The 27617-nt window shown below is 36.7% G+C and overlaps 1 protein-coding gene across 4 annotated transcripts in view; it reads left to right on the forward strand.

Annotated features, from left to right (window-relative positions):
* Positions 1-27617, forward strand: part of Atp8a1 (ATPase phospholipid transporting 8A1) — a 209185-nt gene that overhangs the window by 48526 nt on the left and 133042 nt on the right. Inside the window, exons 7-15 of one of the 4 annotated variants that reach the window (XM_090343655.1) lie at positions 740-813; positions 3374-3443; positions 4901-5028; positions 11495-11606; positions 12370-12535; positions 14159-14286; positions 17367-17444; positions 19545-19633; positions 25399-25443. In XM_090343655.1, the coding sequence (XP_090199781.1) occupies positions 740-813; positions 3374-3443; positions 4901-5028; positions 11495-11606; positions 12370-12535; positions 14159-14286; positions 17367-17444; positions 19545-19633; positions 25399-25443 (890 nt within the window). The remainder of the gene's footprint in view (positions 1-739; positions 814-3373; positions 3444-4900; positions 5029-11494; positions 11607-12369; positions 12536-14158; positions 14287-17366; positions 17445-19544; positions 19634-25398; positions 25444-27617) is intronic. The other 3 variants (XM_090343656.1, XM_090343657.1, XM_090343659.1) reach the window with 3 other exon arrangements.

A 27617-nucleotide genomic window follows, 5' to 3' on the forward strand; every position in this document is an offset into this window, starting at 1 on the left:
AGCTCTCACCACCAGAAACCCTCACAATATATTATTTGGATTTTATTAATTATTAATTAATTCTTAAGGCTTTAAGTGTGCCTTCTAATATCCCAGCAATCTTCTTTCTTCAGCTTTCCACTAAAATCACTATTTTTGGAAGTGATTTAGAATGAGAACATTTGTGTGTGAGCTGGTACTGGGGCTTGACCTTAGGGTTCAGTCTCTGTCTCTTAGCTCCACCTCTAACTTTCTTCTGCGTAAGTGGAGGTAAGAGGCTTGCAGACTTAACCTGCTTAGATTGGCTTCCAACCCTGATCCTCAGATCTTAGCCTCCCTAGTAGCTAGGATTATAGAAGTGAACCACTGGTGCCTAGTTAGCTGTAACAGTTACTTCTTGGCTTTTGGTGGTGGTACGAATGAACCTACTGTGTGTAGCAGGTTGAAGAATTAGAAAAAGGGAAATCTATGAGAGAAAGTATGGTATTTAAACATTGAAAGTGTTCGCATTAGAAACTGAAAATCCCACTTAAAAGCATTTTAAAATACACAATCCTTAAATATTTAGTGTTATCCTATACTTTTCAGCCTGATCAAGATAAGTTTTGAAAAAAATTGACATTACACATTTTTATTAACATGTATTGTTTTCTATAATAATTTCAAACCTTCTGTCTCTTTTGTCCATTTGTTTGTTTTTTTCTCTCTCTCTGTTACTCATTTTTCCCCCATTTTAATTATTTTACACTGGGACATGTAGGTGGCAGTAGGGGAAATAGTCAAAGTGACCAATGGGGAACATCTCCCAGCAGATCTCATCAGTCTGTCCACCAGGTTAGAACCGTGGAGCTGTACAGGATGCATGTGTGTGGGTCCTCATCCTAAACCAGAGAGCCATTGCACCCAAATATGCTTGAGGCCCGTTTCTGCCACTTTTCATACTTGTGATAGACCTTTCATAGATGTTTTAAAGGTATTTGATGAATCCCATATGAGTAAAGTTGGTCCCTCAACTGGGCAGATTTCAACTCCTGTTGTTTCCAGTGGGAGTCCAAGAGGTATGCCCAGTAAAGGTAGATTGTAATTCCTGTGCACAATTAACATACATATTCATATTTTATAACATGCTTCAGTACAGGCTTAATTTATTACATCCCCAAGGTATTGTTTTGAACAGCTTAAACTTTTTATGAAATAGTCATTGAAAACTGATGATGTGTTAAGCCTGTCTTCTTATTCTTATTTGAAAGATGAGATGATTTCTGCAGAATCCTTCCCATGATTATGACTGTAATTTGGGCTTGGATAGGGTTTATAGAGGACCCCCTGCACAAAGCGGGCTGTTTTACATTTTGTACCGCATGCTTTGGGATCACGCCTTATCCCACTTGTAACTCGTAACCAAGTGCACGTTATTGTGATAACTTCCAAGCTGTCTACTAGTGTCTGTATTGTGATATGTGCATCTCGTTTCATTGTTTTTATTTTTCCCCACTTACTAATCAAAAAGCCTGCTTTGCCTCTTGAACTGTAGTTTGTGTTTTGGATGTCATTGTATTTTGCTGAAACAATTATGATCTAGCATGATTCCTGACCTCTCGCAACCTCTTTGCAGCTCTGTTAAGTACTGCTTCAGTCACAACTGTCCTCAGTGATTGTTAAGAATGTTTTGAGTCTAGTTGCCATTTTTATTTGCCCCACTTCAAAAAGAAGTCCCTTTATTGAAAGTTCTAGACAAGTTTTTTTGTGGGGGAAATAAAGCAGGAAGAAGAATTAGAACATTATTCTCAGTAACAGACTAGCCTTGGATTTATAGATTTAGCACCAAAAAATGTATTTTGCTGCAAAAAATGGACTTAATATTGTCATTTTGCATTTACTTTTCATCATAACTATGTATTATCTGAAAGGAGTATTTTAAATTACATACTTCTGTTTCAGATTTATATGTATGTATTTATGCATATATACATATGAAAATTTTCAGTTTGGAACAGTCATCAGAGCAAAAATTACCATTTTGAGAGTGATTTAAAGATCAGAGTTCTTTTAGTAATAATTGAAAGTATGAAATTATGAGTATTAGAAAATGCCAGTTGAGGGAAAATGTATCAGCCTTTACAAAAGAAAGCTCATGGAGCAAGTAGAAGAGTTTGCAAAGTTACTACAAAATGAATCTCTAAAATATTTGCTTAATGTTCACATGTTTAAGAGATTTTCACAAATCTCAGGGTCATAAAATTAAGTTAAATACCCATTTCTGTAACCTTAAATACTCTGTTTTGCACATGTACAAATTGGAAGTTGATTAGAAAATTCCTAGTGTTTCTTACTTTTCCTCCTAACTCAGAGTGCCCATACTTAACAAGATTTATATTCAGAATAACCTATATGATGTTAGTAAGGTAAGATGTAACTGAAGTACCAATGAGATTGGCTTAACCTCAGATTGCTTTTCCATGAAACTGAGGATCAAATTATATATTTAATCTGTAAGTGCAGGGCACATATCATGACAGCATGGAAAGGAAAAGAATATAAAACAGACCATCAAGGCTGACATGCTGATGAGAAATGAAAAAAAACAGTCCAGCCCCTTATGAACTGCTCACTGAATTTTACTGTTCCATTCTGGTAGCGATCCATAGAGAAGGTTTTCTATGTTCAGGGCAACCTAGATATTGACTAATTGGGCTAATATTCATTTTCTTCTTTCCTGCCTCAAAAATCACTCAAGCAATTTTAAGGGAGAAGAGAGGAGGAATGGAACAAAACCGAAGGAGAAACTTATATATCCAGTTTCACTGTAATATATGTCCATACAGCTTTCCAAAGCAGCCTTAAATTTTTATTATTATATGGTCCATATGGCCCTGTTTATCATCACTAAAAGGGTAGATATAGGTAGAGGAGTAGGCAAGTTTGTAGCGGTAGCCAGCTGGAATTTTCTAATCAACCACTTTCATAACCAATTTACATGTGGGCCAGGAGCATGGAAATCTCATTTGGTATTTCTGAGCTAAAGATAAATTTGGACACAAAACTGCTTTACATTTCAAATACAGTCTGTGTTGTGTCTATATGGATGAGCAATTTAAAAATAATATGACAAATCTACTCAATTCATTATCTTGAAGACCATTACTAAGTGTTGTCAGGAAATTGCTTTTGAGTCCTTCTGGCTGGAAAGCTGATCCATGACTTGTCATGCATGGGTTTTGCCTCACAGCATCTTGCTATTAGAATGAACATCTTCCAGAAGCTAGGTGACTTATAGCTTTGTTTAGCACAAAAGGCTTCAGCTTTGGTGGGTGAGCATTTTCAATAAGCTATTGTTATTATCCTGCTGTTCTTCCTCCACTAAATCTCTCTGCTTCTCCATTCTAAACAACAGTGAGCCCCAGGCCATGTGCTACATTGAGACATCCAACTTAGATGGTGAAACTAACTTGAAAATTAGACAGGTACGTTTAATAGGAGTTCATATAATCATTGCTGTTTTATTGCATGCAGTCTGTAGCTACAGTTTTATTATTAGTTTTATTGTCTTGAGTTGAACAAATTCTGTTCAGTTACAACTATGCTCTCATGGAACCACTATGAGAAGGCCTCATAAACCGGTACAGTTAAGTATTCTAGAACTCAGATTTACTTGCCTGGCTAAAAATGGTCCATCACATGAACACTGTTTATAATATTTTTATTATTTCATGTAGCCAACACCCAGATGATTCTAAGTGCTTTGATATTTGTATGTTCAGTAGTAGTAATTTGAAGTACATTTGATAGCTTATTTATTTTTTCTATTCACCTGACCCAAATTATTATTTGATTTCTCTGTATCAAAAAGCTGTAGTATACTTTGCTGTTCTAAACCTCATTTATGTAAAGGATTTAGATCAGTTTATATTTCTGTACTTAGCAGAAAACAAACTTAAAGCTTTTGTTGTTCAAGTGTTTCGAAGTGTAATTGAAGCTATTCAGGAGGCTGAGATTAGAGGACTGTGTTTCCAAATCAGCGTGGACAGAAAAGTCCATGAGAGTACCTCTCCAAAGAAACCAACAAAAAGTGAAGTCAGAAGCATGGCTTAAGTGGAAGAATGCCGGCCATGCAAGCAAACAAGCCAAACAAGAGTGTGAGACCCTAAGTTTAAACCATGGTACAACATGAATGAATGAATAAAATTATACACACACACGCGCGCACATACATACAATGTTCATGCACATGTACACACTTTTGACTTCTTGGTGAATGAATAGAATGTTATGGAAGGAATGTCCCAGAAAGAGGGGCAGCCACTCCAAGGTGATGTTTTCTTTCTCAGGGAAGGGAAGGTAAACAGAACTTTGCCTATACTTATTTAGCCTTTTGTTCAGATTTTACAAACAGGCAGAGTCTGAATACTACCAAATACTACCTTTTTATCCTGGTCCTCGGCCTTGAACTCATGGCCTGGGCTCTGACCCTAAGCCTCTTGTGCTCAAGGCTAGCATTCTACCACTTGAGCCACAGCACCACTTCTGACTTTGTCTGAGTAGCTCATTGGAGGTAAGAGTCTTCTGGACTTTCCTGCCTGAGCTGGCTTTGAATGGGCATCCTCATATCTCAGCCTCTTCAGTAGCTAGGATTACAGGCATGAGCCACCACCACCCAGCTAACTATATTTTTGAAGAAAATTTGTTGATAGTTACTACAGCACTTTCCCAAAAGCTATCTTATTTTCTATGCTAAAACCCTGTGCTAAATTAGCTAGGAAAGAAGATGACCCAAAAATTATGATTGGACAGAGAGAGGGGTTGGGTAAGTAGAGCAAATTACTTATAAAATGGTGGGGTCCCTTAGATCCTAAGACTTGGATGAATGCCTCAATGAAACTTATTTAATACAGTCTTTGCTTATTTAAAAAAATTGAAACAGGGCTTACCAGCAACCTCAGATATCAAAGACATTGACAGTTTGATGAGAATTTCTGGCAGAATTGAATGTGAAAGCCCAAACCGACATCTCTACGATTTTGTGGGAAATATAAGGCTGGATGGACATGGGTAAGTAAATCACATTCACTGTGTCATGAATGTCTTTCAAGTCTGGGTGCATACTATATTCTACTATTCCAAGGGGAACACTCAAAACCCTGGTTCTAACCATGTATATATTCCAACCCGAACCTTTTTGTAAAATCACTAAATCATAACCCCATTTATATGGGATATCTGAAGCCTTTCCCAGGGTTCCTGCCAGTCTGTCAATTGGATTTTTTAGGGACCTGCCAGGTTTACAGCAAATTATTCAGTATTTTTTTTTTACCAAAATACTGCTTATATGCTTATATGCCTGGGGGTCCTTTTGTATGGTTTCCAGATGGCTCAGTGAGCTTAGGGTCTATCTTCAAGGGGTTGATTGTATTGGATGATTTCTTGTCTCCTCAGTGTAATTCTACATGCTCTCTTGTAGGCCATGTTATCTATTGTTCTCTTGTTCTTAGTTATTACTGTATTGCTCTTCTATCCTCTTGTCTACCATTTCCCTACCATTTGCCTTATTCATTCAGCCAGAATTCATTATGCATCTAATGGGCCAGGCTGTTTATAAATATTAAGGGAGCAACTATGAACAAAACAGTGAGATATTCCTGCTCTGTGTTTTTACTCATTCAGGTTGCTCTAACCAAATGTTTTAGGCTGGAAATTTTATGAGTACTTTAAATTCCTTGCTCACAGCACTGTCACCTGTGAAGTCCAAAATGAAAGCACCAGCATATTTGATGCTGGTGAGAACCTGATTTTCATGGATGGAGCCTGCTTCATATTTTTCAAATTCATGCCGGAGGCCCTCAGTCCTCCTGTATAGTAAGGACATATATCCCATTACATTAGAAAATAAAAATTCTTTGGAAAAGATAGAGTAGGCAAGAGCATACATTTAGCTGTTAGGATAGTTAAAGTGGGCTTCTTGAGAAGATGACATTGTCAATGAGGCAGAGGTGAAGATTGTGATTGCGAGAAGAGGATTTCAGACAAAGGAAATAGTAAAAAATCATTCATTATTACATGGTCCTAAAGTGAGAAAATGCCTAGAATAATTGTGCAATGATAAGATTGTGAGTGGAATGACGTGATCAATAAAGAGAGGAATGGAAGAAAGGCCAGTAGTAGATAACAGTTGGTCAGATTACATAAAGTTTACAGGGTCTGAGAAGGTACATGCTGAGTAAAATGGAATTCCATGGGAAGGTTTTAAGGAAGGACAGTAACTAGTTTAGTTTTAGACTCAATAAATTACAAAGCCCAAGAAGCAGTTAAATATATAGCTATAGAAGTCTCAGCTGAGATAAATTGATTGGTGATTGATATGTAAATTGTAGTGATAAGTAAATCAGTGGAACTAGAAGAAACCATTCAGAGTGAAAGGATATAGACAATAAAGTTAGAAAGCCCAAAGACTATCCTAACTGCCAATATTAAAAGGTTGAGAAAAGAGAAGGGACTAGTAAAAGAAACTAAGACCATGTTTGTAGGAGGGAGACCTAGAGACAGTGAAGAAACTAGCAAGATGGGAGTGGGGGGAGGGAGAAATAAAAGGAGTCAGATATTGCAGATAGCCAAGTATAGTATAGCTGAACATGAATGATTGGATTTACAAGTGGAGAATGTAGAACTTGATTAGAACAAATAGAGCCTGATGAGATGCGCTTGGGACCTTGAAAGAAGTGTTAAATAGAACAAGCATAGACTTCTTATTCAAGGAGGTATCACCTAGCAGATAGGGTAGGACCTTGTCTGCCTCCTGTCTGTTTTCTCTCTTCTCCCTCTCTTTACTGCCTGCATCCTCTACATATATCCAGCTACCAGCCATTTATAAGGGCCAGCTAAATGTTACCTAGAGAGATGCATTAGTTCAACCACCCTTGGAGAATATCATTGGTGCTTTCATTATTTCGTGATTGCATTGTTGGAGTTTTTGAATTCTAAAGGACATTTGAAGGATACTCTGAGCTGTTGTCTTTATTTGAATCCAACAGAAGCTTTCTCATAATCTTTGAAGCAATTATTATTGTAAAGTTTTCTCAGAGTGATCTTTCTCTGAACATATGGTTATAGACTAATGATAGATTGAACCATTTATACAAGTAATGTTTCTTTAGTCTGACATTCCCAACTGGCCAGTTTCCATTTCTTACTAGTTCTCCCTAAATTGATGCCAAGAAATCCATGCTGTGAGGGAAAGTTTTGTGTAGTGGTGCCAAGATTTTGGATACAGGTATCATTTTTGTAAGGTGCTTTCATTATATTATGGAAAAGGTGGAAGTAGCACATTTGGCTTTGACAGTGATTATTCAGTATTCTTAGAAACCATTTGGACTGAATATACTTCAGTTACTTTAAAGATAGGGATCATTGTCTAATGCCAGACAGAAGCTTTGAAATTCCATCTGTGAAGCAAACTGACAATAACTTCTTCAGTCCTTGTAATTAAAAAGTAGCATATTTCACTTTAGAAAAGTTTGCACCTATTCCTATGCAATCCACAACATAAATGCTGTTGGTTATGAGAGGTTTGGGGCACACGTGTCATAGACCAGCAACCTCTTAAGAACTTTGTGGAAATCTTCTTTAAACACAAGGCCCCTTCCGATTCTGAAATGTACTACGAATCTATCTGTCTGTCTGTCTGTCTGTCTATCTATCTATCTATCTATCTATCTAATCTATCTATCTGATAGATGTTTCTATTATTTAAATATGGTTTGTTTTCCTAAATAGCCATGTGCTAGAAGCTAGGTTCTCAATGTATTGATATTAGGATTGTGGCACCTTTAAGACCACCTTCAGAAAGGACTAATGCCTGTCTTACTAAAGTGAGGAGGAGTAGATTTGTTACAGCAAGTTTATTGGGTCACCCCCACATGGGGCCTGAACAACTGTTGTTCTTGTCACTGTCACATGCACTCCCACAAAGTGACGCCATTCAGACATTACAGTGTCACAACCCACAACTCTTGTTTAGATACAAGGTATTAATGGAGACTAGACCATGGAATTGAGGTTTGGGGCACCAGAGGCCTGAAGCCTTCCTCCAACTTCAGATGCCTGAGGTTCCTTTACTACAGTATTTATTGTGCCAAAAGTGAAGTCACAAACACCTATCATGTGATACAATCTTAATATCCTTGTAGTCACAAGCACCAACATGTGATAACAGTCTAATCACAGATAACTCCCTTATCTTAGGAAGTCGAGGTAAGCAGTATGTGACATAATTTGCATAGACTTATCTCTCCCCAAGATCCCAGAAAGTTTGGGGTTGAATTAACCTACACCCAGGACAGAAATCTGAATTCTTGTCAAGCCATGACTGATTGACCTTTTCAGGAAACAGCATTCTGAGAGCTCATGGTGGGAGGGGGCCTTCCAAACTCAGCTTTTCAGGCTCTCACATTATAGCATATCACAAAGCCCTTGCCACATGTAAGCACTTGAGCCTGGACTTTGCAACCTCTGGCACTGAGTCAACACCCATTATAAATATATAAAGTCCTTATAAAATAACCAGTCTCAAGTATGTTTCTCTAGTCACAAAATAAACCAAGATAGGAATCCAGATGAGTCCTGAAAGCATGCTGTTGTGTATAGAGTGAAAGTTATGTTGTGCCCTTCCTGAAAACCAAAATATACCATCTCCAAAGGATCAACTTAGATCCTAGTGCTGTTCTACCCTCTCCTCCCCTCCCCTACCTCTAATTGTTTACACCAGAGCCAGATCTTTTTTTCTAAAAGAAGATCCAAACCTTAAGCTGCCACTGGCTACCTACAGAGCCACAGCAGTCCACTAGAAAAGAAAGCCTCAGCCAGCATCAGTTGGCAAATTCTGGGTTCTCTATAAACTTTTCTTGAGAAACTGATTTCTTCTTTTTTTTTTCAAAAGTCTTTAATTTTTTTGGCCAATCCTGGATGTAGAACTCTGTGTCTAGGTGCTGTTCCTAAACTCCTTTTGCTCAAGGCTAGCACTCTACCACTTGAACTACAGAGTCACTTATGGCTTCTTCATTATTTAATTGAAGATAAGACTCTCACAGACTTTCCTGCCCATGTTGGCTTAGAACTGTGATCTTCAGATCTCAGCCTCCTGAGTATGGAAGTACTTTTCAAGTGTATTTTCTTCATATTTAACTATTTTGCTTTTATTGTTATAAAATCAAGGTTTGATCATAAGAATCCTTAAAGCCATTAAATTTTTTAATTACAAGATTTTATTAACATTGATTTTTTACATCATATTTCAGATGTCAAGTTTAACAAACAAGTATTCAAGAATGGAATCTATATGCAATCACTGGCACATAAATTTAAGAACAAGATTAAAATTAATCTGAGTCTTTGTATGTCATACATACATATAAATCTATATAATATATCAATGTCTATAGAGTATATATCCATCATATACTTATATGTCTATATAATTATATCTCCAAGTTCATGTCAATGACCTTGAGTATCCAAGTACTGAGTCATCATTCTTGTGTTATTTGGATCTAAAATACACATATCAAGGAGACCATGCGCCTTTTGTTCCTTTGGTCATGACTTATCTCACTCAATATGATTCGCTCTAGATTCATCCACTTCCTGGTGAATGCCATTATTTTATCTTATCTGGCTATGTAGAATTCCATTGTATATATGTATCACGTTTTTTGTATCCATTCATCTGTAGTGTGGCATGTGGGTTATTTCCATGGCTTGGCTATTGTGAATAGTGCAGCAATGAACATGACTGTGCAGGTGTCCTTATCATATCCTGGGTTATAATGTTCGGGGTAGATGCATAGGAGTGGTATGGCTGGGTGGTGGAGAAGGTCTATTTATAGTTTTTTGAGGAACCTCCAAATTGCCTTCCAGAGTGGCTGCACTAGTTTACATTCCTACCAGCAGTGCAATAGGGTTCTTTCTCCATATCCCCACCAGCATTTGTTGTTGTCTGAGTTCAGAATATTGGCCATTCTAATTAGGGTAAGGTGGTATCTTAGGGTTGTTTTTATTTGCATTTCCATTATGACCATGGATGATAAGCATTTTCTCATATGTTTCTTTGCGATTTTTACCTCTTCTCTTTAGTACCCTTGCCTATTTAGTGATTGGTTTGTGGGGGATTAGTTTCTTGAATTCCCTGTAGATTCTGGTTATTAAGCCTTTGTCTGATATATTGTTGGTAAATTTCTTTCCCCAGTTTTTTAGTTGTCTTTTTACTTTGGTAGCTATGTCTTGTCTGTGCAGAAACTTTTTATTTTTGGGTAGTCCCATTTGTCCATTCTCTCTCCAATCTGTCGTGACCCTGAGACTCTGTTGAGGAAGTTTTTGCCTATGCCTATGAGTTCCAGTGTCTCTCCTAGTCTGTCATGTAGCAGTTTCAGGTCTGATACTGAGGTCTTTGGTCCATTTTGAGTTAATGTTCATGCATGATGACAGAAAGCCATTATATTGTACATGTTGCATTTCTTCTACCAAATAACCCAATATAGTTGTGATAGTATTATACCCTTCTTATGTTTCTGATAACCTATTGTAGAGGTTTAACAGATAACTCACAAAAGATCTGGCTTGCCTCTTCTTCATGAATAATGTGTTGAAAATATAGGATAATAAATGCTTATTATTCATTGGAAAATGTAGTTGTCATTCTTAGAAAACTGACATAAGTAAGGGGTCAATGCATGTCTTACATTGAAACCTGTTTGTTTCTTATCTAGTGTATTTTGTTTAAATACCTATAATATAGAAAGCTTGTTTTACTTGGAAGGAAGTGAGGGATTCCTTAGCCACACAACCTCAAACATTTTAGAATTCTAAATCAAGTTATTATTCAGGAAAAGTCACAAGTAGGATTGAGAATGGATTCACAAAACAATTTTCTACAAATATAGCATATTTTTCAGGTTTCCAATATAATGTACCATACATAACTAGGTGAATTTAATAGTAGAAATTGGTTCCTCTAAAAATTCTGGAGACTGAAAATCAGATGTTGGGGTAACAACATGATCAAGTTCTGATGAAAGCTACCTTCGTCTTGCAGAAAATGTCTTCCTGGTGTATCTTTACACAACAAAAAATAAATCTCTCTAGCATCTCTTCTCATGTGGGCATAAGCCCATCATGAAGACCTCACCCCCATGTCCTTTCTATATCTGTTCACCACTCAAGGGTGGCATCTCAAAATGCCATAATACTGGCTTCAGCATATGAATATTTGAAGTAAGGGGCACATTCAGTCCCACACTTCAAATATAATAAAGTTATGAGAATATAACATTCTTCACAAGAACCAACCTAAAGACTTCCTAAAAGATGTTCCTCATTAAGAAAGTTATTCTTGTCGATATGAAAATTACTTCTTTTCTAAAAATAAGGTAAGTTGTAAGGCAAACTATTTTTGGAACCATATACTGGCTGTGTATTTCTTGCAAATTTTGGAAAATGTCATTCCTAATATCCACATAATCTTCCCCAGCACTGTTCCCTTGGGAGCAGATCAGATCCTTCTTCGAGGTGCTCAGCTGAGAAATACTCAGTGGGTTCATGGAATAGTTGTCTACACTGGACATGACACCAAGTTGATGCAGGTGGGAATTGTATCTGCAAATGCTTTTTGGGTTTAAGACTTGTGTAGTATTTTGTATTATTTGTAGCTCTAGGTCTAGCCTCAAACAGGCCATCTGTTACAATTCCTGAGCCTCCACTCCATCCAGAATTTGAAACTGAAGTGCGAAAGGCTTTGGAATTCCCTCTAGGAGAAGGACTTAATGCCACCAGGGGCACTAGAAACTTCCACCAGAAATTATCCATCCTGTTTGTGTGCATTGAGTGATTATGTGTGTTAGTCTTTGGCAGTATTTTTTAACTATTGCTGATCTTTTCAAGTAGTCTGTGTAACAGTAAGTGCTTTGCTAAGTGCTACCAGAAAATGTTGAAAAGCAGAAATCGTTTCTATGTTGCCTCATAACTTTAGGACGTGTAGGAGTCACGGGGGCCTGGGCCTTCTTCTCCTCCACTGTCCCCCTGCAGAATCACTAACTCAGTGGTTCCACACAGAGGTTTCCCATCAAAGTAGCCAAGCTTATTTTACCTATTATAAGGACATGATTTATTTTCTTCTCTTCATTTTAAAATAGTATTTTAAATCCTATGAAAATGTTTAGATGGCCTAGTAGTCTTGAGAAGAAGAAATGGGCAAACATTGACACCTTGTTATGCTTTTTATGGGTTTTGCTTAACCTGTATATGTGCATCCTTCTGTAGATAATGAGTAGTAATTTCATCAGCCTCATCAAACACACATTCCTAAGGTATTTGTTTACATTTTTTACTATTTGTTTCTTCTTACAGAATTCAACAAGTCCACCGCTTAAGCTCTCCAATGTGGAAAGGATCACAAATGTACAGATTTTGATTTTATTTTGTATCTTAATTGCTATGTCTCTTGTCTGTTCTGTGGGCTCGGCCATTTGGAATCGGAGGCATTCAGGAAAAGACTGGTATCTCAATCTAAATTGTAAGCAACAAAGTGGTGCACTTACTGTTTCCTTTTATTGAAATGTGTTTTGGGTTCCCAACTGATCATAGTTTGTTTTATAGAATTTTTTATTGCTCTTACAAAGAAGACATTGTTACTAAGATAGCTGGACAATTTAGTCATTATTTTTCGGTGAGATTTCCTAAATAGAATGCCAGTATCTCTAAATTTCCAAGTCCTTTATAGTAACATAAAGTTTTCAGTATATAAAGCCATTCATATGCTATGCATTTTAGAAAGCTAGTGTTTAAAAATATTTTAACACAGATGACTAGCTATTAAAGAAGATTTTGTGTGTGCGTGTGTGTGTGTGTGTATTGTGTAGCTGTGTACCAGAAAGTAGCTTATATGCTTTACAGATGCTTGAACTTGGTAGAGAGTTCTGTGTTAACACTCCTGTGGTTCCAGGGAAAATGCTATTAAATAGTCTCCTTTGGAATAGGTATAATATTGTGTGCTGTTAATGGACCACCCGTGGGTATTCATAGGAAGTGAGTTTGTGTTTCCATTTGAATTCTTAGCCAATAAACACTTAATTTCTCAGATGTGTGAAAGCTGTAGTAAAATCCGAGAGCAAAAACTTATTCTTAAAGCTGTTATTACATTTATTTATTACAATACTAAGGTTTTATAGTCAGTGATTTATTATATCAACTAAAGAAGTGTTGCCACTACCACCACTTTGTTTTTTTCATGTTCTTTACAGTATATCAGATATGTCAGGTCTATTCTTTCTTGGGAAGGAAAGGTATAATTTACCTAGGAGAATAGTTTACCTGTGGATGAATAATGTTTATATAATTGCATGAATTGCTTTTGCAGCTGCTGTTCGATTACCTTTAAAGCATGTTTTAGTTTAGATATACTGTTCAGAACTCATATGGATGTGATTCTTCTCCACTGAAAATTTGTATTTATAAACCTTCACTCCTATACCTAAGATCTCTGAACTTCCTAGTACTTGGTAATTCTTTCAGTTTTCAGAACCATTATGCAACTCTTAATGATTGGATTAACAGTATGTTAAATGCCAATACCATTGTTCCTCTAGTGTTCTTGGGTAATTGGCCCTAGGACACTTTGAGGAGACTAATAGCCACAGATGCCAAGTCTCTTCCATGAATTGGTATATAACTTGCATATAACCTAAGCATATCCCCTCATATACTTTAAATCATCTCTAGATTACTTAGTAGATTTAATACAATGTACAGCTAACATAGTTGTTGTTTTTTTTTTTAACAGTACAATTTAGGGAAATGACAAAGGAAAACATCTGTATGTTGAGCATAGGCACATCATTTTCCTTTATATTTTCAGTCTGTGGTTTGTTGAATCCACCAATGTTGAACCAACAGAAACCAATTGTAGTATAGTGCTATCTTGAAGAAAGTGTTTGATAATTACAAAACAACACAAACTTTTTTTTTACTATCTTTAAGTACTTGTATAAAGGAGTTAATTTAACAAAATAGCATGTAAATACTTGAATCTTTCTCATTGATCAAGACATGCTGTGTAATATAGAAAATTTTTGTTATGCTAACTTTTTATCATTGCAAACAAAATATAAAACTATTTTATTCTCACCTCTTCCCACAGATGGTGGCGCTAATAATTTTGGCCTGAATTTCTTGACTTTCATTATCCTTTTCAATAATCTCATTCCTATCAGCTTGTTGGTTACATTAGAAGTGGTGAAATTTACTCAGGCATACTTCATTAATTGGGTAAGTATAAATTATTATTATAATCCAAGCATACATTTTTGTCTTTTTTTTTTTTGCCAGTCCTTGGGCTTGAACTTAGGGCCTGGGTACTGTCCTTGGATACTTTTTGCTCAAGGCTAGCACTCTGCCACATGAGCCACAGTGCCACTTCCGGCTTTTTCTCTGTTTGTGGTTCTGGGGAATCTAACCCAGGGCTTCTCGCATGCTAAGTGAGCACTCTACCACTAGGCCATGCTCATACTCATGGCCCTTGTCTTTTTTTTTTTTTTTAATACTAGGATCTTTCACTATCTCAGAGAACAAACATACCTCCATTGTTTGTTTGTTTGTTTTTATCAACTACAAAATGGCACTTTGCCTAATAGAATTCTAAAAAAGCCCTTCCATTCAAAATCTTGCAAGTTTATAAACCAGACCTTTTGAAGAAAGTGAGGTTCTGGTTCAGAAAACCTATTTTAGGATACATTGTAGTCATTCAGCAAGTGTGGGATGGACAAACTTTGCATGGCCCTTGACTTCTTTGAAACTCGTTTTTTTGTACAGCAACATACAGAAAATGAAATACATTTTATTTGCATCTCACAGTGATTGTTCAGCAGAAGGAACCTCTAGACATAGCAATAAGCTTTGTAAACTATGAGTCACTACACATCCAAGGCTTTGTTTGCTACTGGTAGTGATCACATTGCCTATCTTGTTTAATCATTTTTGTAGTTTATTTTTCACACTTCTACTATGCATGAATTTTTCTGAGTTATATTTTTAACTTGTAAAATAATCATCTTATACTCATTTGATATGAATATTTGGTATATGTTACTTTTGTAACTACTCCTGTTATGATGGTTACATTTGTAACACTTCCTTAGGACAAATAATCCCTAAAATGGTTGGTCTTAAAATTCTCTGGTGAATTATCATAGTGCAATTTACAAATCTAAAATGAGCTGAATTGCTTCATGCAGGGACACGTTGTTGAACTCTGTCATGAGTACAAACACAAAGCTTATAGAAGAGTTCTCATAGAAATGACTCGGTGATTCACACTGATGTTCAAATTGGTCCAATTCAAAATTTGTATTTAGGTTTTCAGAAGTTATACTTAGTTCACATAACTACAACTTTAGTGCTGAATGGAGGGAGTACTTCTTAACCCTCCTTCCCCCTTTCTAATCTGCAGTTTGTTGCATCCCTGACAGATGGAAGACTAGCTTTCCTAACTCCTCTCACAGGGGGATTTCTTCCTTGTATGGAAAGATTAATGACTTTTCTCCCTGTGATGCTGGTTCTGCTCAAAAGATGTTGATGAAGATATTTATTCTTGTTTCTGAAGGATACTCTCATTCTGTTTTTCTATCGCACTCTTTTCTCATGAATGACCCATTTTCATCTTCAGTTGGTCTTCATTTCATGCGGTTTCTAGATTAGTTCCTATTGTAATTACTCTGCCGTTCTCTAGATATGGTACAGCTGGAATGTAAAAACATGGTGTGAATCTCAGTAGTTTGTTCCAGAAGTTGCTATTAATCTATTCAGAATATGTACATGTTGGTCTTTTTATTTGTTACATGTCAACCAGTAAGCTACAGCCATGATTTGTTAATTCCTAATTTTCTGTTATTTGAATTGGCACAAATGCAGTTGTTAGTACGTGACTAACAGTTTCATTTTTAGTAGACCATACAATGTTAATAAAGCAGATTTTGCATTCAATGTGAGGTACTATATAAACCTAGGCATAACTACTAGGAAATGGGCTGATTGCTATGAAAAATATTAGCTATTTTGTATTTATAAGTATATATATATATATATATATATGTTTGTAGCTTTCAACTAGAAAGGGAAGAAAAGACTTAAGGTATATGATAAAATATTCTACTATAGAAAAATAATGATATGATAAAATATTCTACTATAGAAAAATAATGATTTTCTTGGCCAGTATGAGCCATAAATAAGAACAAGTATATACATTTTTGGTTTGGTTTTTGAGAGGTACATTTGTTTTTCTTACAAATAATGTAATATAAGAAACTTGGCCCAGAAACTATAACCAGATGGAATGTCTTGGATAATATTTCAGGGATTTTAAGGCCTAATTACATGAATAATGTTTAGTTGCTCTTTTCCAACTCATGCCATTAAGCGTTTACCTGGTGTCACATACTCTAGAAACAACTTCACATGTTATATTAATTCTTACAGTAGATCACTTTTGTTGAAAATGGTAGAATGATAGTAAACCTATATTGCCTGATTCCAGCGACAAGCTCCAACTGTCATACTGTTTTGACCTAATTGAGATACATTCTATATTGCATTCTTTTTCTAAGTTATTGTTTTCTTTTTATTGTTTCTTTAATTATGTAAAGGAGTTGCCATTTAAAAAGCAGTTTGGGGTTTTTTTTTGTTTTTTTTTTGTTGTTGTTGTTGTTTTTTGCCAGACCTGGGCCTTGAACTTAGGGCCAGGGCACTGTTCTTGAGCTTTCTCAGGCTAGTGCTCTAACCACTTGAACCACAGCACCACTTCCAACTTTTTCTATGTATGTGGTGCTGAAGAATGGAACCTGGGTCTATGTGCATGCTAGGCAAGCACTCTACCACTAGGCCATGCTCCCCGCCCACAAAGCAGTTTTTGAATACAGTATATCTTGATCAATGTCACTCCTTTCAACATTCAAGGAAATTAAAGGAAATGATATAGATATAAAAAAATTGTAAAAGTGGACACCGTGGTTCACACCTGGGATCTAGCTACTCAGGAGGCTGAGATCTGAGGATTGCGGTTCAAAGCCAGCCCAGGCACTCAAGTCCATGAGACTCTTATCTCCAATTAGACTCCAAAAAATCGGATGTGATGCTGTGGCTCAAGGGAGAGTCTTGAGCTGAAGAACTCTGGGACAGTGCCCAGGACCAGAGTTCAAGTCCCATGACTGATTAAAAAAAAGTGGGGGGGGGGAGAATTTGTAGTAAGTACATATATTTATCTAGGTATAGAATGAAGATACTAAGTACTTTCTTTCCAATTTCACTCAGTCCCTTATTTTTAGATGTATTTGTGATTTCTTTATTTAAAGGATCTTGACATGCACTATGAACCCACAGACACTGCTGCTATGGCTCGAACATCTAATCTGAACGAGGAACTTGGCCAGGTAAATTTTTACTATTAGTTATTGAATCAGAAATCAGATTTAGTATAATTTCTAGTGTAATATGGTAAACTTAGAAGAACTAACTGCTCTTATGTTCTCATTATTTGAGTATTAGGCATATATACATGACTAACATTTTTATTTTTAGTGCTTGGAGATTTCAAACACTATGTAAAGAAGATTTTCCTAAAAGTAAAGCACTGCACCAGCCTAGACATGTCCCTTGGTACATGGTTGGGAATTAGTCTCAACTATAAACAAAGGGAACTGTTAAGATGTAAAAGTCTCCTCAGATAAGTTTAGATTTGTAACTCATGCTAATTCAGAAGGTCATGCATCACACAACAGGGATGCATTCTAATAGTGCATTGTTAGGTGATCTCAGCATTGTTAAGACTTGGTAGAAAATGCATCCTAATGAGCACAGTGGCTCACACCTTTAATCCTAGCTATTCAGGAGGCTGAGATTTGAGGATCCAGTTCAAAGCCAGCCCCAGCACTAAAGAATGTGAGACTCTTATCAACAATTAACCACTAGAAAATGAGAAGTGGGGCTGTGGCTCCAGGGGTAGGATATAGCCTTGAGCTGAAGAGCTCAGGGACAATGTCCAGGCCAAGAGCAAAAGGAAGAAAGGAAGGAAGGAAGGAAGGAAGGAGAAAGAAAGAAAGAAGGAAGGAAGGAAGGAAGGAAGGAAGGAAGGAAGGAAGGAAAGAACAGAGAGAGAGAAAGAGAAAGAATGAAAATGAAAATGTGCTATAATGGCTCTGATGTCACTAGGCAACATAATCTTGTAAAAGCATCATCATAAATTCAGTCATTTACTGACTAAAACATCCTTATTATAGCATGTGACCATGTATATTTGCATAATCCATTTATGTATGCTAGCTGATAAAAAGATTCTTGTACAAGTTAGCTACTCAGGAGGCTGAGATCTGAGGATCAAGGTTCAAAGACAGCGCAGGCACAAAAGGACCAGAAACTCTTTTTTTTTTAAATTTTTTGCCAGTCTTAGGGCTTGAACTAAGGGTCTGAGCACTGTCCTTGGACTTTTTTTCAAGACTAACACTCTGCCACTTGAGCCACAGTACAATTTCCAGCTTTTTCTATGTATGTGGTACCAAGGAATTGAACCCAGGTCCTTGTCCAGACTAGGCAAGCACTCTACCACTAGGCCAAACTTTCAACTCATGACCTGAGACTCTTATCGCCAATTTACCTCTAGAAAATGGGAAGTGAGGCTTGGCTCAAGGATAGGGCGGTAGCCTTGAGCAGTAGAGCTCAGGGACAGTGCCGTGGCAGAGTTCAAGCCCTGTGACCCACAAAAAAAAAAAAAAAATCTTTTTCTTTCTTTTTCTTTTTCTTACTAACTCAGACATTGTTTGATGTTAATTGTATTGGATCATGCAGATTCTACAGTTGTTTATTACATTGAAAAACGTGGCCAGATATCCCGAGATATAGTTCTCTGTGACTAGTAAATGCTCATACTTACCTATAAAATAATTTCATTGCTCAATACTAAAAAAAAAATGGTGAATAAGTTCCTTGATGAATGTGTAGAAAGTAGTTGATAATGTTCATTGTATCCCAAAAATGGAAAAGCCTAGATGAAAAAGTCTAATTTATACTCTTAGAGAAGAACACAAAGGCAAAATACTTATGTGCCTCTGATCACATAAAATACTATTTGTCAAAATAAACTCCAGGAAATGGAAACAAATGGTGTTTGTTCTTGTGCTCCTTTCATTGTATCTTGTTTCTTTGTTTCTCTATTTGTATGGGTAAAGGAGGTGCACAGAAATGGAGGGACAGAGGGTGAATAAATGCAGCACCGGTACTTACTAGACCCTATGTTGAAAATGAGCTGTACCATTTGTGGATGGGGATGGGAGGGAAAAACTGGGGAGGGAACAAGGGAAGGGGTGACATTGTCCACAAAGAAATATACTGTTTACCTAATTTATGAAGCAGTAATCTCTGTATCTCACCTTTATAATAACAATAAAAACATATAACCAAAGCACAATTTGAGGATGTTTTTCTCCTCTAAAAAATTTATGAAATGATACTAATAGGAAAATTTTTACTTTCTTTAGGTTAAATACATATTTTCTGACAAAACTGGCACATTGACATGCAATGTAATGCAGTTTAAGAAATGCACCATCGCTGGAGTTGCTTATGGGTGAGTTTTCTTCTCCTTATTAACATATGATATACAGCTTTAATTAATGCTAATGGCTTGGTACATTTGGGAATTCTTATTAGAAGAGGATTGGCTTCTGTTTTCCTTTTTTAATCTAGAAAGCAGCTGCTGTGTATGTTTTGTGCTTTACAGTTTGGTATTGTTCACATCAGGGATGACATGAAGTGGGGAGGGTATTGGCCCAGTGGGTTTTTCAGTGTTTAAAGCTGTGGAAGATCTCAGCTGGCCTGCCCCAGTAATGAGGAACAAATACATTTCCCTGGGCACTGAAGCTAGAGTACAGCTTCAACATGGGAAGAAAATGCATTCATTCCTTGGTTGGTTTCTGAGTTAAAATGCTGTCATGTCTCTGTTGGCTACCCTTTCAATGATTTCTTTTTAATGATGCTCCTTGTTTCAGTCACAGAAAGCTGAAATTGTGATAAAATGGAATTACCTGGAAAAAACTGTTAAGGGAGTTAAGTCAGACCCAGTGAGATAAAGGATGAATATTCTCCTTTATATGTGGAAGCTTGACTTAGCTTATAAACTTATAAGTAAATACATTGGGTGGATGTTATGCAAATGTTTTAACTGAAATATGGTAGATTTAAGGAAGCTCTCAAATTGTGTAGTTCCTTATATTGTATATATGTTTATTTGTTTATTTGAAATAGGATGGGGAAGGGGGGAAATCAACATGAGGGGAGGGGGCAGGGGGAAGGAAATGGAGACAAAAATATGAGAAGGGGTATCAATGTTTGTGAAGTAATGCACCTTCTATCTAGTGAATATAATGTAACCTTTCTGTTAATTACAATTTTTAAAACGGAGGGGAAAAAGGCAAAATTTAAGTTCAACAAAATAAAATTACAAGAAGCAAATACTCAAGGAGTAGTGTGGGGTCAAGGGGAAAAAAGGTAGACAGTAGACAAATGATGAGAAGAATGCGGTCAAGAATCCAATGTATATCTTTCAAAGTTAAGAAGAATGAGCAAAGGAGTGGTTAGGGAAGGTATATAAGGACGTAGAATGGGGTGACATTGATCAAAATACGTTTTATTCAACCTGGGCACTGGTGGCTCTCAGGAGGCTGAGATCTGGGGATCATAGTTAGAAGCCAACCTGGGCAGGGAAGTCCTGTAGCCATTAAAAACTTCGAAAAGAACCTGGCAGTGGAGCTGTAGCTTAAGCAGTAGAGCACTAGCCTTGAGCACAAAAACTCAAGAGATAGTTCCTAGGCCACAAATTCAAGCCACAGGACCAGCAAAATAAACAAACATATTATATTCATAAACTGCTTTGTAAAATTAAAACTCCTATGTACAGCCACTCAAAGATAATAAATTTTAAAAAGATGACTATGAAAGGTAAAAGATTTACTAAAGGTGGTGTTTTATGGAGGGGAAAGAAGTCCTTAGGAATGTGAATCTCTTAAATCTTGAAGATGAGTGTCAGCAAACATTCTCAGGCAGTTAATGTCTTTTAGAATGTGTTTGTCCATAGGCACCCACGGATTTATTATTTTGAGATGCACTCATCAAAGCCATTCAGAAATCTCTCTGGCTGTCAACATTCCACTGTAGGCCTGACCGGAAGTCCCCACCTTGCCCAGCCTTACAAGCCTTTTCCATAACCTCTGTCTCCTTGCTTAGACCTCATAAAAATCCAACTCCAGCTCCACCCCCTTGGCCAGCCTCCAGTCTTGATCCAGCAGGGAAGGTTTGTTGCCCCATGCAGTGACTCAATAAACAGTCCTCACCTGTGGAAATAGAGAATTCAGCCTATTCCTTATCTTCTCCATTTTCTTAACATTACCATTTCATGACAGATCCCAAAAGTGCATGGCTATTCCTACATATGGGATCTTCAAAGGGAAATGGATGGAGGCAGATACAGGTGCTTTTGGAGTAGGAGACACATGACTAACCAAGATTCAAACTGTAAAAGAGGTTAGAAGGACAGTCTTGAATGGCTTTTTCCATGTTGTAATGTAGCCTATGGATTTAAGCATATTCAAGGCTGGATTCTATTTTAGCACAGTTCCTCTTTTTCTGAAGACAAAGGCAACTTTCCTCCTTTCTTTCTCCCAGTTGCTCAAAGCTAGAGTTACAGTCAGCCCAGAGAAGGGAAGGAGGTATATTGGGAGTCTAGAGTTTTGCATATAATACACATTGGTCATCAAGTTTATGGTACTTGTTTTCACACACATTATAAATTCATTCCTAAATATCATTCCTACAGTGACCTGTTTATCGTTGATACTCTTCTTTTACTTTCTCCAGCTTTTAATTAAATAAGGAAGTTCTTCAAGTTAGTAATTATTGACTAAAATAATAAAAACAGAAACCTAAGGTGGGATCTTTTTTAAAAAAAATCTTTGTATTGCTATTATTAAGGGGATGCACAGAGGGGTTACAGTATGGAAGTCAGGTAAAGAATACATTTCTTTTTGGTAAAGGGGTAAAACATTTTAACTCTTTTATTGTGTGTGTTTTGTTAGGCTTTCAGACAAAAAGCTGTTTCTCAATAGGTAGGCTATGAAGCAGTCTTCCTCTATTGTGTTGGGGATGTTATGGCTAAGAGCTAGGAGAGGTAGCTTTGAACAAAAAGTGGTAAGCATGTAGATTAAATTTATTTGTTTTTAATTTATGGACTTATTATTTATTAAATTTATTTTCTTAACAGTGAGGTACAGTCTAGGCTATACACAAGTTCTAATGGCTCCAATTCATCTCGTGACCCTAGCCTATTCCTTTTCCAGATACTCCTGACTCTATAATTTAATGAGGAGGCAGACCAGACCAAGGATCTCTTAAGATCCTTTTCCAGACACAAAGTTTTATCGTGTTTACAAAGAAAAAAAAATCTGTTTACAAAGTTTAATTGGGTAACAGAAATGTCCCATCATGGAATATTCAATCATGTTTTCTAGCATGCTGGGGAAGCTATTTTCAGTTAAAGGAGTTATTAAGCTGCTTCTAACATTCATGCTTAATTTGTGTTCCTGTTCTAGGGCAAGCTCAGCCCTGATACTGTTTTGGTTTTGTTTTTGTTTTTTGCCAGTCCTGGGCTTGCGCTTAGGGCCTGAGGGGCATTGTCCTTGGACTTTCTCAAAGCTAGAGCTCTACCATTTGAGCCTCAGTTCCACTCCCGGCTTTTTTCTGTGTGTGTGGTACCAAGGAATCAAACCAGGGACTTCATGCATGCTAGGCAAGCACTCTACCACTAAGCCAAATTCCCAGCCCCCTGATACTGTTTTTAATAAATATTCCCTGTGTCGTATCTTGATGGACAATTTGTTAGTATTCTAAGAGTTGTTAATACATGCAGGTATTGGAGGAGACATAACTGATCACATACTTGTACATCAGGGAACGCAGCCTGTTACCTAATTGTAGCTAGACTGCACAACTGAAGTACAAAGGACAATGATTACTTGTGAACCAGCTCTCTGCAGGGATTTTTTTTTAAGGGTACTCAACAATTATAGGACTCTAAACAGGTCCCTGGTGGCCCCATAACAGTATTTAATATATAGGGCTCAACTTCCTGGCAAACATGCCTATGATTAAACATGCTGGATTACTTGATTAGTTCTTTCTTTGTGGGATAGTTGCAGTGAAGTGTGAATGAATGACATTATTATTTGTCAGCTTAACATATTACAAACTAGAAATCTTGTTGAACATTCATGAAAGTGTCATTTCAGCAAATCTCCTCAAGTAAAAAAAAAAAGTAGGTTTTATCACAGATACTTTCATCACAGGACATTTTCCCTACAAACAATTATTTGCTGACAATTTAAGTCTTTAATAATCTCTGAAGCTAAGAAAACCTTCTAAGAAAACCAAACTGTGAGTTTTGTTTTGTTTTTTAGGAGATATAGGTTAGATATTTCACTGGTATTAAATCAAATTATTTACATTTTCCTTTTCAGAAAAAAGATTTTTATTAAGAAACAATACATGAGCACAGTATATGGTAACGGTATTTTGTTTAGAAATGTACACCTTCTCTAAAGCTGAGAAGAAACCTCAAGCGGTAGATGATGACTAACACATTGATTTTACTGCTCACCAAGACCAGTGGACTCCAGTAACTCAAATAGAGTATTTCCTTACGTTTATATGCATACCTCCACAGATGTTATCAGTTTCCTTCTGTGCTAGAGACTTAGTAACTAACCAGAGTTCACTTTGTTCCTACTATCACAAAGCTTACAGTCTGCCTTAGAGATAAGACATGTTTAGTAAGTAATCATAGGGACAAAATCCTAATGTAGTATGGCTGTCCCTGTGAGTCTACTGAAAGGTTAATCTAATCAGGAAGCTCTGGGAATGCTTCCAGAGGTGGTGCTGCTTTAGTGGAGCTTTAAGAATGATTTAGATTTAAATAAAGAGTAAAGAGGCATACAGGCCAGGGCTGGCATGTTCAAAAGTACCCAGACACCAGGGCCACTGGCAGGATCAAAGACAGATTTGTATATCCCCATCTCTGCTCATCATCCTTGTTAGCCATCCACAGAGGGCCCCAGTGCCAGGGCAACTTGGAAGAAACTGGACCCAGTGATCATCATCACCATACCCTCCCCTGCCACAGCCCTAGGATCCAAGGCTCCAGGTTGATTGCCTTGGCACTCTGCAGCAAGGCCAAGCCCTTTCTAGGGATTGCAGTCCCCAGTTGTCTTGGCTACACCTTCTTCCTGTGTACACACACAAGCATTTTGGTAGGAGAGAAAATGATGAGTTAAAGGGACCCTTTCCATTGCTTTGAGCAGAATGCTAGAGCTGATACAGCCTTGGCAGCAATTAGTGTGTTGGCTCTAAGGGGGGTAACTTATCTGGGCAAAGTTGATGGAAGAGTAAAAAGCAATGGGCTATACATTTAAGGACATTCACGGAATGGAAGGATTGTATGAGTTTTTAGCAAAGTTTATTGTATATTGTCCACAATGGTGACACTACATTTGTACTCAGCATTGCATTTAAAAAAAAATTGTGAGTGATCCCAATTAATGAAAGAAGAGATTAATAAGAAAATATGCTCTGACACGAATAATTGACTGATTGACATGAAATATATCAAATGAAGTAGTGGATAAATGTAAAGTGCTGAGGAACATACTTTTCTCTGAGATAAAGAATGGATTAATGAGTGAATTGATATTTAAATGAGTATTTTTGAGTACTAGTTAACCTTTTAAGATGAGGCTTTAATCATAGACATGCAATTAACCTTTATTTTTATGTATCTTTTAAAGGAATTATTGTTTCATGGTAGCCAAAGTCCCTTCTAAAAATGTACTTATTGGAAGGTTTTATTAATGTGATTGTACCTTAGGGGTTATAGCATGTTGCTTTTCATTAAAGTACTTTACTCTGGTTATAATATACATGGGATTGTTTTCCATTGGCTTTATGCAAATTTATGCTGCTAAGTTTAAATATTTATTATTGAATCTTGAATTCTGTTCCAAAAATCAGTGAATTTTGTACTGACTGAAAGGTAAATTGATCTTCCAGTTATGCACTAGATAACTTCATAGGCCTTGGTTACCATAATTCCTCATGTTCTACTTACAATACTAACTGCCATTCTTTCAGACTCAACTAAAATTTCATTTCTTTACCTTTTCAGAAATTCACCTTTCAGTACTGCCCTGATTCATGGCCTTTTTTTTGTTGTTTCTTTCTAATTTTCCTGTGATTGCTTTTCCCTCTTTTTCTCTCTTGCTGTCTGTTTCTTGCTCTTGCTTTCTGAAGCCATGTCCCTGAACCTGAGGATTATGGGTGCTCTCCTGATGACTGGTAAGCTGTGTGGACATTTCAGTCCAGTTGACTTCTTTAAACAGTTTGTGTGTCTTCCTTTTTTGTTAGACACATTACACTACTTTAAAAAAAAAAAACATGCTTAGTCGATTGGGTAATGATGATCAAAAGTAGATTATTTGTTGAAGTCTGTTGAATAGCCTTGATTTTATATTGAATGACTTGTTTAGACATTTAAATATAAAACTCCAGCCTTATATTACTTGTTTTGTAGCTCAGCACTGCCCCCTTCTGCCACTACAGAACAGACTGCTAAAACGTAGCAGAGTTGGGGAAGTTTCCTTCTACAGCTCTCATTATACTAATAAGTTTCTTCAGAGGCGAGAAAATAAATACTTTTCAGGCAATTAAGTGAGGTTATTTCATGTAATCATTTAATAATTTCAAATTAATAAAACTTAATGTTAGTTTATATTTAAATTTGTTGACTTTAATAAGTGAAAGTAAAGTAAAGACCTTTTCAGTGTACCTCCTAATTCCTATCATTACTAAGAGAGGCATTTGTTTGATTTATTATCAACTGATATGTGCTCGTGGCTAGTGTCATACATTTGGTTATCTTACTAATGACTATAATTTTTAGTAGGTTTTAAATATGTCAAAACATCATCTTTAGCTGTGGCCAATTCAAGTTTAACATTAAACAAGTCCCTCTTGACCCTTTGATGATATAGTTAAAATTTGACTCAAGATGCTCTTTGATTTATGGTAGTGAGATCTAGCAAACCTACCATAAAATGGAAGTTTTAGGTTCAACTTTATTATTTAATGCTTCTCTTTAGCAACATATTTCTATTAATTCTAAGTACTGTTCAGTAGTGTCATTGCTGTACATTTTCTCCAAGAATGAAAGAAATCACTTAAGACTGGTATTTTAGGGGTCGAGAGTGTGCCCTAGTAGTAGAGTGCTTGCCTAGCATGGACATAACCAGTACCACATACCCAGGAAAGGCCAGAAATGGTGCTGTGGCTCAAGGGTAGAATGCTAGCCTTGAGAAAATTCAAGAACAGTGCCCAGGCCCTGAGCTCAAGTCCCAGGACTGGCAAAAAAAAGAAAATTGGTATTTTACGTAAGATTGGGTGGGAAAGTTAAAAAAAGAGACAATACTTTCAGTAGAGAATCCTTATGTTTGCAAAATGAAGACTTGCTTTCTACTATTGTCCCGGTTCCTGTGATACATTGGTTTGTGCAGAATGGATCATTTCCTAAGCTAGAGCACTACAGGCTGTATGAGAATGTCTCTGCCCAGGGCAATGGCTACAACTTGATGGTCCATGCTTACTCGCCATTGGAAAGAGAGGATGATATTTCATCTAGAATAATTAAGGTTTTAAAAAGAAGTAAATAAACCCAACACCATTTTAGAAGTTTTGATATTCTAAATCAGGTAATGTCAAATAAAAGATGGCCAGGATTTTCATAATCTATTGATATAGTTCTATTTGCCATCATATATTATTAAAAATCAATGTTCTGTAATAAAAATTTTGCTGCCTCTATAGTAATAACTTTGCACATTCTTAAATCTGACTTCTGGTTTTCACGTATTTTTGTGTGTGTGTGGCAGTACTAGGGAGTTGAACTCGAGGCCTGAGTGCCATCCCTTTTTTTTTTGCTCAAGGCTGGTGCTGTACCCCTTGAGCCATAGTCCTACTTCCAACAGCTTTATATATTTGTGTGCCACACCTATGCAGCATTACTTGTAGAACTGCAAAGATGAAGGGACAACCCTTTCCTGAGTTCTACTCAGTCCTGAGTCAAGTGGATGTGGATTTCAAAATCTGACCTCCCACCATCGGAGAGACCCTGTATTATTATTAACTCACTTCATCATCTGATACAACATGGATATGAGTATTATTCACATCATCAGGAAATTTTGAAGAGTAAATGAGTACTGTTTTTAAAATGCTTAGAATAGTGTTTGGACCTAGTTAGCACACAGACGACTACTATCTCTAATTGATTTCACTCTTAATACCCTATCACTTTTTATGAGCATCAGTTAGTTGTACAAAAGCATTTCATTTTAACATGTCAGTATCAGGGTCATTTTAAAGGTGATAAAATTTAGGCAGAAACTCTGGTAAATAGTTTGTCTGTAGAGAATTCATGCTGCACACATGGAAGGCAGTGTTAAAATTTGGTTCAT

Source organism: Megascapheus bottae, chromosome 13 (assembly GCF_031878675.1).
Source record: "Megascapheus bottae isolate mThoBot1 chromosome 13, mThoBot2.hap1, whole genome shotgun sequence".
Lineage (NCBI taxonomy): Eukaryota > Metazoa > Chordata > Mammalia > Rodentia > Geomyidae > Megascapheus > Megascapheus bottae.